We start from the raw sequence: 12,117 nt of genomic DNA on the forward strand, positions 1-12,117 counted from the left end.
TTGAAACAGCTCGCTACTGCTAAGTGTTACATCTTGTGTTATGCAGCTAATGCTAGATTTTTGAATCCTTTAGGTGACAGTGGTCTGGGAATCAGTATTATTGGAATGGGAGTTGGTGCTGATCAGGGACTGGAAAAACTAGGTATTTTTGTAAAAACAATAACAGATGGTGGAGCTGCTCAGAGAGATGGACGGTGAGTTTTTTGTTGAATTGATTATGTTTTTTATAGATTTCTAACTAAGCCCAGTCATTTTCATTGGATATGCTAAATACTGTGAACAAAAGTACAAAAGCTAAATGCAGCTGAAGAAATACTACGTTCCTGCTTTATGTTAATTTTTTTTAAAATAGGGGTTTTATTTAATATAAGTCATTTCTGCAAAATAAGTGTAGATCTGCTTACAGCATATGTGGGAAAAACTTAGCATGTTCCCATGTGTAAAAGTGTCACAAAATCGTCTTGACACCCCAGGAAACCAATCACTGTGTAAATAGTATAACAAATATCAAGACAAATACTGCACAAGTTTTAATTGCTGATTTGCATAGTAACTGAGGATCAGGAGATTGTTTCTAAGCAATTAATTTCTTGGGACTCAGAATTTCTTATTATAAATACTGTTGAGTTTTGAGTGATGCTTGTCCTGTCAAAAATCCATCAAGCCAAAATACTTTTGTTGAACTGACAGCTAAGCATTTATTTATTTTGCAGAATTCAAGTAAATGATCAGATTGTTGAGGTTGATGGCATAAGTCTAGTGGGAGTTACTCAGTTCTTTGCAGCCACTGTATTAAAAAACACCAAAGGCACAGTGAGGTACGTATGTTTCCTATGAAATAATACTTTTTTTTTGGCCATTTTTCATTAATGGAGAATACAAAGCCATAATTGAAAGTTTTGCAAAGATGTTGAAGGCAACTGTATGGCAAACTAATTTCTTTAAGCATATCTTGAGTTTTTTGCTGTGTGGTTAATTTGTTTTTCTTCTGTAGGTTTCTGATTGGGAGAGAGAAGCCAGGGACTCAGAGTGAGGTAGCCCGCCTCATTAGTGAGACCTTAGAGCAAGAGAGATGTCTGTATGAGCAGCACTATGTTCATGATGATACAGAGCAGGTAAGAAATTGTATATACATATTTTATAAAGTACCTGATTACCACTACATGCAGTAAATTCTACAAATGGTATAAATGTTTTCTGAATTACATAAATTTTTTAATTTGATTAATTTTTTTAAAGCAAAAAAAGGATAAAGCAGGCAACTTGTTAAAAACAGGAAATAAGAACTTTCATACATTGCTATTATCAAGGCACATGATTATCACTGCTTGCTATGCTTTCAGTTTATCAGTAATCCAAAAGATACTTTTTAAGTATCAGTTGTGTGTGATTGTTTTGTCCCTGGCTTACTTAGCTCTCATTTGTGAAACTTTGATGAAGGTGTTTGCAAGTCATCTTTAAATCTTACCATAGGTATAAGAAAGTAAAAGAATAGTAGTTTGTTGAGAAAAGTTTTGCAAGTGTTTGAATTCCGTGATTGTGTGCTTTTGTTTGTTGCTACTACTATAATGCAAAGTGTGTGTGTTACAGAATGTCATGGTTTTCCCATTTTGTCAGGATGATGACTATGATGATGATGACGATACGTATGAGTCACACTTACATGGAAAATCTGTAGAAGTTTTTGATCTTCCTGAAAATGAAGATATCTGTTTACCACTGGATATGGATTCAGCACAGTCTCTTCTTAAATTTAAAGAGGTGTGGTAGCAGTTTCTTAAATATTCTTTATGATGCACTGGAGAGCATCGGAACCTTGTAAGAGTTAGATATAATCTCCTTTATGTCCCCCTCGTTGTGGTTTTGGGTTTGTTTTCCCAACATTGCCAATAAATCTCTGGTAAATGTCCCTTGAAATGTAGGTCTTCTGCAACTTTCTAATCCCAGCTTCCTTATACATATTTATATTAAATAGTCCTTTGATTTAAATTAAATTTTAAAAAGCCCTTGGAAACAGACATTAGAACCCAATACCACCTCCCTCCTTGTTGTGATGTCTGAACAGTACATTAAAAAGATATGGTACTTCTCTTAGTTCTTCTTTGGCCTATTGGACTTTGCATTTATTTGCTGTGTAGTATAACAGCTTTAGTTTTGGGGGAAGAGGGAGCATGGTGTGACAAGAATGCCTGTTCTGAATGGTCTCAGGTGTTGTGGTTAGGTGTTCTTCAGGAAGACAGGAAAAACATATCTTATCTCTTGCTCTAGTTTCTGAGAAATCTCTGTATACATAATAGCACTTCATTCTGTAGATGGGCATGTTTTTGAATTGGAGGGTTTTTTCAGGTGATCCCTTCTGGGGTTTTTTATGGTGTATTTTTTGGAACTACTGAATTTATAAACCCCATAGGACGTTCCAGACTGAATCCCCACTTAACATAGTTGGAAAGTTGGATTCCAGTTTCCTGAGGTTTTTATAAAGGACCATATTTGCTTTATTCAGATTTGTGGAACTGGAACTTAGTCGAGGATTTAAGTAGTACAGTCTTTGGCACTTAGGGGTCTGATAGATTTAAGTCCCTGTTATTTTCACTTTGGAGAAGAAAAATATACTGAAAGGAAACTTTTGTCAGGAGCAGTATTTTGCAGACCTCCTTAAATTTGCTCCCTTGATAACATTGATGACTTTTTGAGGAAGTTGAAATTTCAGGCTGCTGATCACTAGAGAACGTCTATAGTTTTTCTGGGTTAGGAAGCATAGCAGCAAGCTACAGCATCTTTTCAGAAGTGCTATATTTACTTGGGATACAATTAAATTCTCAGCTAGAATCATTGCTATGCTGTTATTAACATAATCTAAAGAAAAGGTAGTCATGGATTAATTTGGTTTAATGTGTGTTTGGTGCACTATGCCTTGCCAAAAAAAAAAAAAAAAATCCCCTCTGGATTGCAGATGGAAAGGAGATACAAGAAACAACTAATGGTTGTTTAAAAAAAAAAAAAAAAAGTGCTTTTGTACACATATGTGTGCTGTTTTCTTAAGACATTGTAACCATATTCTTTACATTTGGCTTAGGTGTAGCCTTTATCCATTTCTAATAATCCTATAAAGATTTGTGGTGTAAAGTACAAGGCTTTACTTGAAAACAAAGCCAGCATGTTTATTTGCAAGTGCGGATAAATAAAAATATTTAGTACTGTTAATTCTGTATTTGATTCTCTATACCAGTTGTCACCATAAATGCATTGCTGCCTTTTCATTTTCCTGGAACACTGAACCACTATATTAACCTCCTCACTTTTCTTAATGTGTAGGCAACAATGTGGGACTTCTAACTATAGATGATCATGAATTGATTTTTGTAGCAAATAGAATACCATGGAACTTTCTTTGGGTTTAATTTGAGTTCAACTTTTTTTTTTAATGAAAAGCTCATGATCACTTCTCTAATTGACAAATAAGTAAGTTGACTTTATGCTACTATAAAAATGGTTTGAGGGAGAAGGGAATCATGACCAAATACTTAAATCTAGCATTTCAAGTGTCATTTTGTGTGCTCACAATTTTTTGTTTCTTTCAGCTACAATTAAAACATGCAGTCACAACAGCTGAAGTGAATCAACTGAAGGAGAAAGTAAGTTATCAGAGAATCTTATTATTTGGTGGTGGAGTTTGGTTTGTTGTGGGTTTTTATTTCTAACTATGAATTTTACCAAGAATAGGCTGAATGCAGAAGGCAGCAATCACTTTTAGGCCTCAGGCTCTAAGTAGTCTGTGTTATGCTAGACTGGGATTTCTACACTGAGGAGCTGTGCTCAAATTACAAAAAAAACACAAACCCAAACAAACCACACAAAAACCAAAACCACAAAAAACAAACCTACCAAACAAAAAAACCCAACTGCAATATCCCCTCGGTGCCATTATAAAATTAATGCTTCAGTATTACTGCTTAGAGTAGAACTGAATGTAGGGAAGTACTGTATGAAACATTCTCCCAAACAAATAGGAGAATATTTTCTGTGGATAGAACTTGTCTTATTTCAGTATAGATTTGGCTGACTTTCTGTTACTAGAAAGTTATTTTTGTTACCTGGTTTCCCCTCTTTCCCTCCTCAAAATTCTGACTGCACTGGAGAGAGAGCTTCTTCCAGCTTTTTTTCTTTTTGGTGAGGACTGGTTCAGCACCTCTGCTTTCTCTGCAGAAGGGTTTCTTGTTCTTTTTGCTGCTTTTTCCATTATTGGAGATCTGTGCATGGCCTTTTTTTGGAAATGTTTGTTGTAGGTGAACAGATTTTTATTCCATTGCTCTTCTGTGCTGCCTTGCTGAGAAATGTGTACCCTAGTCCAAGTTGCAGCATGCTGCTGGGGGCAGTTAGCAAGTGGGGAGGGGAAGTGTAGAAAGACAAGGCAGCCCAAGCTGCCTCATGTTAGTTCTGATTTGATTTCTGACAGTGTTCCTGCTCCTTGTAGTATTATTGAAATTTGGCCCAACTGGATTAATAAAATGCTGATATTAAAAATGTTGGTATTAGCACAACTTACTGCCCCATTTTTAATTCAAGAAATTCTTGGTCCTTTCAACATCTCTGTTCCATCAGCAGGTGATCTTAACTGGTTTTAAAAGCAGTGATTTTCTCATTGTAAATGGTGTCCCCAGAGGAGGCATGGGCAAACTAAGCTATATCCTGCCTGCTCACTCCTCCAAGGCCTGGAGAACTTCACCTGTTAACATTCCCTTTTATAACGTGGCTTCGGTCAAGCTGAAGCGGCCCCATCCCTTTCCTTTGTTAAGAGAATGTTTGGTGTCTTTATACATTAGCCCTAGGAAAACGAACCATGGGTATATCATCATTTATTAGGAAGACCAGTGTCTTATAAAGTATCAGGGAAGGTGAACTGGTCTCATTAGCTTTATTCAAAAAGCTGTTGGTAAGAAAGCAGTAGGGTGGGGAGCTTGTCTTATACAAGTTAAGCTACTTCTATCTCCAGTTGCCTTTGAAATTAATCAAAATAGGCCTCTCCAGAGGTATTAAGAGATGTTGAGATCTTGAACAAGTCAACATAAGCTAATAATAAAGGTATTTTCATTTTATGTCTTTAAAAAGAAGCAGTAGTAATGAGGAAGTAGCGAAAGACTCTTGGGTTTGAATTCTAAACTTTCTTGGATTAGCAAGGATTGGGAGAGTTGATATAATTTCTTTAGAAGTTCAGTGTCTTATTTTAATATTACTGGTAAGTATTTAATTGTTATTAGCTATTCTCGACTTAAATGTGTATAAACAACTGTTTTATTATTTCGTCTTTAGATTAATTTCTTAAATATTAATCTTTTCAGTTAAAAGTTGTTGAAGCAGAAAAAAATGAATGGAAACTGAATCGAGCCCAGCTTCAGCAAAATTTAGACGAAAGCAAAGAGAAAATTAAGAAGTTAGAGACCTACTGGTTAGAAGCACAGAGTTTGTGCAAAACAGTAAATGAGCATCTTAAAGAAACTCAAGAACAATGTGATGCCCTTGAAAAGAAATACAGCAAGGCCAAGAAATTGCTTAAAGATTACCAACAAAAGTAAGTACCCCAAAATACCAGGTCTTTTTCTTGCTTGTATGTTTTGTACATTATGGGAAAAAGTGACAGCAATACCTAGGTTTAGGATTTGCTTAACACACTTCCTTTTCATTTGTCAGAGTTTAGGGAAGCAGTGGGCTATACATGCTAAATTCTTCCATACCTTAAAGTCACTAGTTTCTGGGAAAGCTCCCCAAAGATTTTGCTGCTCATTTTGATTCTAAGCTTAGGAAAAATAATTTGACATTTCAATAAGAATTTTTAAAACAAATTAGTTGAGAAACTGTAATGCATCTGTACTTTTGGAAGGACTACTTGAAATTTGGCGTGAAGTATTTGGCAATACCTTTTTCTGTTTATGGAAAACCTTCTAGCTGTGACTAACTTAAATGTTCCAGATAGGGTAGGCATCAAAGGGTATCTTATTGTAAGAGCCAGATACATGTCATTCAGAGTTAGGTGTTATATTTTGTAGGGGGAGTAAAAGGAATTCTAAGAAAATTAAGAGTTTGGGATATGCATCTAGTCCATCAAAATGACAGCATAAAACCAGTATCTGCAATCTGTTAACAGATTCGGGGCTTTCAGTAATGTTGCTTATTAAATACACCTGTGTAAGACTGGAATGCTGTTGTCATGCCGTTGTGTCTATTTGTTCTACCTTCTTTTCTCTTAGCTAAATGAGATTGCAAAATACTTAAAGTGTCTTGATAATACAGAACACAACTGTTGCTTTTGATAGTTACTGTAAGCATATTGTCCCCAGTTTTTCCACTTGCTATTTAATTTTAAAGGCAGTTTGCATGATCTTCTGCTCTGTAGTCCACATCCAGAAATGTTACTTTTCACAGTGCATTTCTGTGCTGTTTGAAGAGCTTTTTAAAAGTCTCTGTTCCCCTCTCCTCCCAAGTGTATCTGCATGGAAGTTTCAAAGCACGTTGACTGCTAATGTGCTAGTTCCCATTTCCTTGCCATTTGTCAATTCCCATTACTCCTTTGACTGTCCCTGAAGCTTTCGCATTTTGTGTAGATGATCTACACTTATGTTCTGGTTTTGTATGTTATTACATCTGACTTCCAGGAAAAAGCAGCTTTTATTTTTGTTTCTTTCTTATAATTACTGGTGGTTTTTTGTAAAAGCCATTGCAATTTCTGTAGGGTGAACCAAGTAGAAACTTGAAATACAATTTATTTTCCTACAGAGAATTTTACCATAGCTTTTGGAAAGAAAATACTGTGTGTGCGGGTATCTTTGTGGAAGAGAATAACATATAACGATTGGAGTCGTGCAGACATTTCACTCTTTTTAAACATATGCAACTTGCCACTTTTAAAAGTAGAGAGATGGTTGTAACTTTGTAGAAAAAGTGTATCAACACATCCTTTTTCAGCCTAGAGTAAATGATAGTGTCATATGTATTTTCTTTTGAAGACAGTAGAAGCATCACAAATACATAGGTCGTTTTGTGAGGTTACAAGATTAATGAATCAGCTATACCTTACAGACTGATTATTTTCAATGTTTCCTAACAGAATGCTTTTTACTAAATGCATCTATGTATATTTAATCTATTTTTCTACATTTGTATGTATGATTGTTTCATATATATGTATATATTTCTTTCACCAGAGAAATAGAATTTATGAAAAAAGAAGAGGATCATTCAAGGCTGCTTGAAGAGAGAGACCAGAAATATGCAGAACAGCTGAAAATATATCAGGAAAAAGTAAAGCAGTATTATATTTTGAAATAAACTTCTACATTCTTGGAGAGTTGTATCTTACTTCTGAAATTTAATTCTTGCAGATTTCAGAGCTTGAAAGTAAATTAAAAGTATATGAGAGAATACCATATGTGTTCGGAGGTGGCAGCTTATTGGAAGATGGCTGTCAAAGTCCAGGCCAATATAATGAACAGTCAAAGATGAGAGAAGAAAATGAAAAAGAAACAGAATCAATAGAAGAAAGAATAAATTCTTCAGATATGTTGATTTCTGGTAAGTAGATGGTAGGATCTTTGATTTGTATTTAACAAAAATTACGAGATAGTAGTATAGTGTTTTTTTGTTGTTAAAAGAAGTTAAGTGTTTGCTATTTCCTACTGACTGGGTTAATGTTTGACCTGAACCAGCATGGATATTTTTGTTTTAAGTCTCCCAACATTTCCGGTATTGTAGTAATGTATTTTTTAAATGCTGGGGGAAAGAGGTAAATGGAGGGAGACCTTCTTCACTGTTCCTCTGATTCTCTATTGGTGGGACTAAAACACTGAGATATATCTGTTATAATCCCATTGGGTTTGAAGCTATGATTTACACTAAAACTTGCTGTGATTTGGTTTTGGGTTTGGGGGTTTTTTTTTTTTTGATCATGTAATTTTATGCCCGGTATGTTAATACAATATCAGATGGTGACAAAGGAGAAGCATATTTTAAAAAGATTTGGTAGATGCTTATGTACTTTGTAAAGACTTTTAATCTTAAAGAACAAGGTTAGGAAAGTACATTTTGGGCACAAATTCTCATCTGTTTGAGAATAAAATTCCGTTTTCAAGCCATAATAGAACTACGTCCTGATGGATTATTTTTTTTAAATTAAAAAATTAGGTAGAAATCTCTTTTAAATAATTAGAAATTGCAATCACAGTATGTTAAATTATTGTTGTATTACATAAAATAATATTTAACTTCTGAATGTTTTTCTGGACAGTGGGTTGGAGAACTTGCCTACCAAGTTTTGGTGGTTTTGTTGTTTGGTTTTGGTTGGTTTGTTGTTTTGTTTTTTTTTTTAAGTAGTACATATTTGTTGCAGATTTTGATGCGTTTGTTGGGGATACTCCCAGATTAGATACCAGTGCCCACAAAGCAAAAGCTCAGCTTGCTCTGAAAGTAAAACGCCAGCCACCTTCTCGATCAAAGCTGAAAGAATCGCTTGGGGCTGGACAACAGACTGCAAATCTACAGGTACCAATATTTATAGATAATCATGCATTCAGGAGCCTGAATGTATGTTTAGTTTTATCTGTATTTGCAATTGTAAGTGTTGTCCATGCTGCATTCAGACTGTGCCAAAGCATCATATTTTTATGCTGTATCAAGCGAAAAGCCCTGTTCAGGTTCATACCACATACGTGATCTCTGACATATTCTTTGTGGCAGAGTTAATTAATTAAGTTAGTAAAGAAGTATGCAAGTTGTATTGTACAGCATGATGTATTGCATGTTGTATTCTACTTCTGCTTACTGAAAGATTTTGATATAGTGACAGTGGTATGTTGTGAAATATGTTTATCTTACAATTCCTTTATCTGAAACTAGTTAGTTATCAAATTTCTTCAAAAACTGAGTACTTCTGAAATGCTTCATTATTCCATAAATAATCATTTAAGTCCACAAAACGTATACAAGTGAAATGTTCTAGCACATTTCTGGAAAACAGTTAAAGAATTAAGGTGTATCTAGTTGGTGTGTGAGACCACCTGTCGTAGAGGGGGGAGACTGGACTACTTCAGTTAGACTGAAAAGTGGTTGCATTGAATTGGAACGGCCAAGATGTACTGGAATATTTCTGGCTGGGCTAGAGGAAGATGCTTTGAGATGTGCAGAAAGATGTCTGTAGGGCTAGGTAACAGAAATCCTCTAAAACCAGCTTCATGTGATGTAAATAAATGGTAAGTGATTAAAAATTTCTGAACTGAGGGAGCTTGGGTGTAGCATAGCATATCCCTACATCCTGGTAAAAGATCAAATAGTAAATGATTATATGTTGTGCATATCATAAAATAAATTTTGAATTTGTTGAAGGATGAGGAATCAGAAGATACTGTTCTCAGCAGAGAACTTTCCACTGTGTACCTAACCAAGACCTTGGAAACAAGTGAAAAATTAACACTCCCACGCCTGGATGACATTGATCGAAAGAGTGAAAAGCCTGAACAAACAGAAAGCACAGAAAGTCCTCTAGAGTCAAGTCCTTCTGCTTCCACACACTCTTCTCCAGCACACAAACCAAACAATGAAAATAACACAACCACCACTTGTTCACCTCCTCCTGAAGAGATGGCTCCAAATTTTCCTCAAGGGTATCCCAAGAATGTTAAGCAAAAAGAAGCAAAAGGGAAAGGGAAAGAGGCCAAGGGTAAGACTTAAGGGTTTATTATTATTTTAATCCTTTGGGACTAAAGTATTACAGATTCTAGATATAAATTAATATTGAACAATAAATTACTCTGAGGGAAAATTAATTGACTACAAAACTAATTACATGTTCTAAAACCACTTGTTAACTCTTCAGGAAAGTTTGAAGTTAGCAAAAAAGTATGCAAGTTCATTGTATTCTATTTTTACTTAACTGAAAGATTTTGATACAACAGTAGTATGTTTTGAAATATGCTCATCTATCTTCTAATTCCTTCATCTGCAGCAAGTTAGTTACCATTTTTTTTACAAAAACTCAACAGTTCTAAAATAATTTATAGTGCCAAGAATCTAAAAGGTGCCTGCAAAATAGATGCTGTTTCAGTTAAACAGTTAAAGAAAGGAATAGGTCTAAGACAGTTTGGTAAAAGCTCAAACCTGTAAATTTGGAGAGTCTAAATGGTTGCCTTGACATAAACTTGAGGGGAGTCAAGTCATTGACTGTAGATAATCAGTAAAGATCCTAATGCATTTCTACAAAACAGTAGCCTCGTAAGTGGCAGTGTAGGGAAGAATAAATTTGACTGATTTCCCAATTTCCAGGAAAATTCAGTGTTGGCTTTGTGCTTCAAGGTGTTATCCAGGTCTTTAAACAAGATAGGGATCTTAAATGTTCTGGCCCTTTTAGACTGCTTCTCACTAGGAGAAGATTGCAGGTATTCTAATCAGCCTAATCACCACTAATCATTATTTGATAGAAGTATTTGGCGCTTTTTTTCTAAGGAATAGTTGAAAAAGAGGTCAGATAAAATATTTTAAATGCTTCATATTTTCTGTAGTCAGCTAGAACAATATATGAAGGCAGATTATACTTGTTGTCTTTTCCATACAGCTTGGACAAAACTTTTAATACCCTGAAAACAGGATTTTTTTTAATATTCTCATTCTGTGTGTTTGTATAGAGTCTTAAACAAAACTAATCTCTACTCCAGCTTCTGTTTGGTTCGTTTGTTTGTTTTTGCAGAAAAAATCTTATGAAAACAAGTACCTAATGTAAAAGTGATGTTGCTTTCTTTTCTACATCTTTTTTTTGTGACAGCTGAAGCATTGCAAACATTTTCTTAAAATTGTCAGTCACTGGAAGAGCTGATTAATGCAGTACATCAAAGATGAGGATTAGTATTGAAAGCTGAACCTTTGTAGGCAAAATGACACTAAGTACAAGATTGTTGCTTTCTAACCATATTTAAATGTCTACCTATTACTTCATTGAAAGAATCCTTTCTATTACCCTCCCATCCATTCATGTATTGGTCTGTATTTTAACTTCTTGTACTGCATTTTAGAAATTACCTCTCCTCTTAAAATATTACCTCTGGAGAGAGGGGTGTAAACAAATGTTGATATCAAAATTAATTCTTCTGGTTTAGTATTTAAGTTGACAGCAAAAATAACCAGTTTAACTGGTAGTTATAGTTGATTGGACGTTACATGTTTAGAAGGAGTGGTTAACTAATTAGATAAAGTCCTGATGTTGATCAGAAACTACTGATCAGATATGGGAAGAAAAAAAAAAAAAGGAAATCCCCTGACTGTTCATTATGTAAACTTTGAGATAACCATTATATGCTTCAGGAAGGATTATTAGCTGAAGGGGTGGTGGAGAGTTGTCCTCAGTTTTGTGCAGAAAACATGACTTTTTTTTTTTCTAATCCTTCAGGCAATCTGTGTACATTACTTCATGTCAGGAGTTGTCTTGAGGCAGAGCTTAAAACCTACTTTGCCTCACAAAAAGCAGGCTGCATCTCTTTCATAGCCAGCTTAGTTATGAAACACCTGATTTGCAATACAAAATATGTTTTAGTTATTTTAAAAAATAGCCTGATGGCCTGAGAATTTTAAAGGAAGTATGTTCAGGACTTGCAGTAATCTGCCACAATCCATTGGGAAGAGGTAGTGTGTGAAACGTAAGTCTGTCACTTGATTTCACTCAGTAATTGTGCAGTTGGAATTGAACATGCTCCCTCTGGTGAAAACTTGGATCCTAGCAGGTTGTGTTGCAGTTTTGAAAACGCCATGGTCTTGGAGGAGCTGCAAAGTCCGAATTATTTCTTTAGGGTAGTCACAGCTTGTAACTCAACTTGTTAGGATCTGTCTGCTCTCTAGGTACTGCCTATCATGTTGGTTAGGCACACTTTCTGGAGCTAGCAGCTTGCATACACAGCCCATGTTCAAAGTAGCTAGCCTGGACTAACTACTGAACCAGAAAAAATGCAAAAGGAGTATCTTACAATACTTTAACTGTTATAAATGATAATTAAATCCTGTACTTGCTCAGCTGTTGATGTAAAACTGAGGTTTTATATAATTATATAAAAGTATATAAAAGCATCTTATACTGGTTATCTAGTT

The 12,117-nt window shown here is 35.0% G+C and overlaps 1 protein-coding gene across 6 annotated transcripts in view; it reads left to right on the forward strand.

The window, feature by feature from the left end:
• LOC113482063 (neurabin-1-like) overlaps positions 1 to 12,117 on the forward strand; it is a 44,745-nt gene that overhangs the window by 14,324 nt on the left and 18,304 nt on the right. For all 6 annotated transcript variants that reach the window (XR_003398780.1, XM_026852380.1, XM_026852379.1 and 3 more), the window contains 10 exons: positions 74 to 194; positions 714 to 818; positions 995 to 1,115; positions 1,618 to 1,761; positions 3,582 to 3,635; positions 5,340 to 5,569; positions 7,200 to 7,296; positions 7,377 to 7,566; positions 8,381 to 8,532; positions 9,373 to 9,706. Coding sequence is in view for 5 of the 6 variants with exons in the window: in XM_026852380.1 (XP_026708181.1) it covers positions 74 to 194; positions 714 to 818; positions 995 to 1,115; positions 1,618 to 1,761; positions 3,582 to 3,635; positions 5,340 to 5,569; positions 7,200 to 7,296; positions 7,377 to 7,566; positions 8,381 to 8,532; positions 9,373 to 9,706 (1,548 nt within the window). In the remaining variant the exon portion in view is untranslated. The remainder of the gene's footprint in view (positions 1 to 73; positions 195 to 713; positions 819 to 994; positions 1,116 to 1,617; positions 1,762 to 3,581; positions 3,636 to 5,339; positions 5,570 to 7,199; positions 7,297 to 7,376; positions 7,567 to 8,380; positions 8,533 to 9,372; positions 9,707 to 12,117) is intronic.

The sequence above is a fragment of the Athene cunicularia genome, assembly GCF_003259725.1.
Source record: "Athene cunicularia isolate RWA chromosome 7 unlocalized genomic scaffold, athCun1 chr7_part1, whole genome shotgun sequence".
Classification (NCBI taxonomy): domain Eukaryota; kingdom Metazoa; phylum Chordata; class Aves; order Strigiformes; family Strigidae; genus Athene; species Athene cunicularia.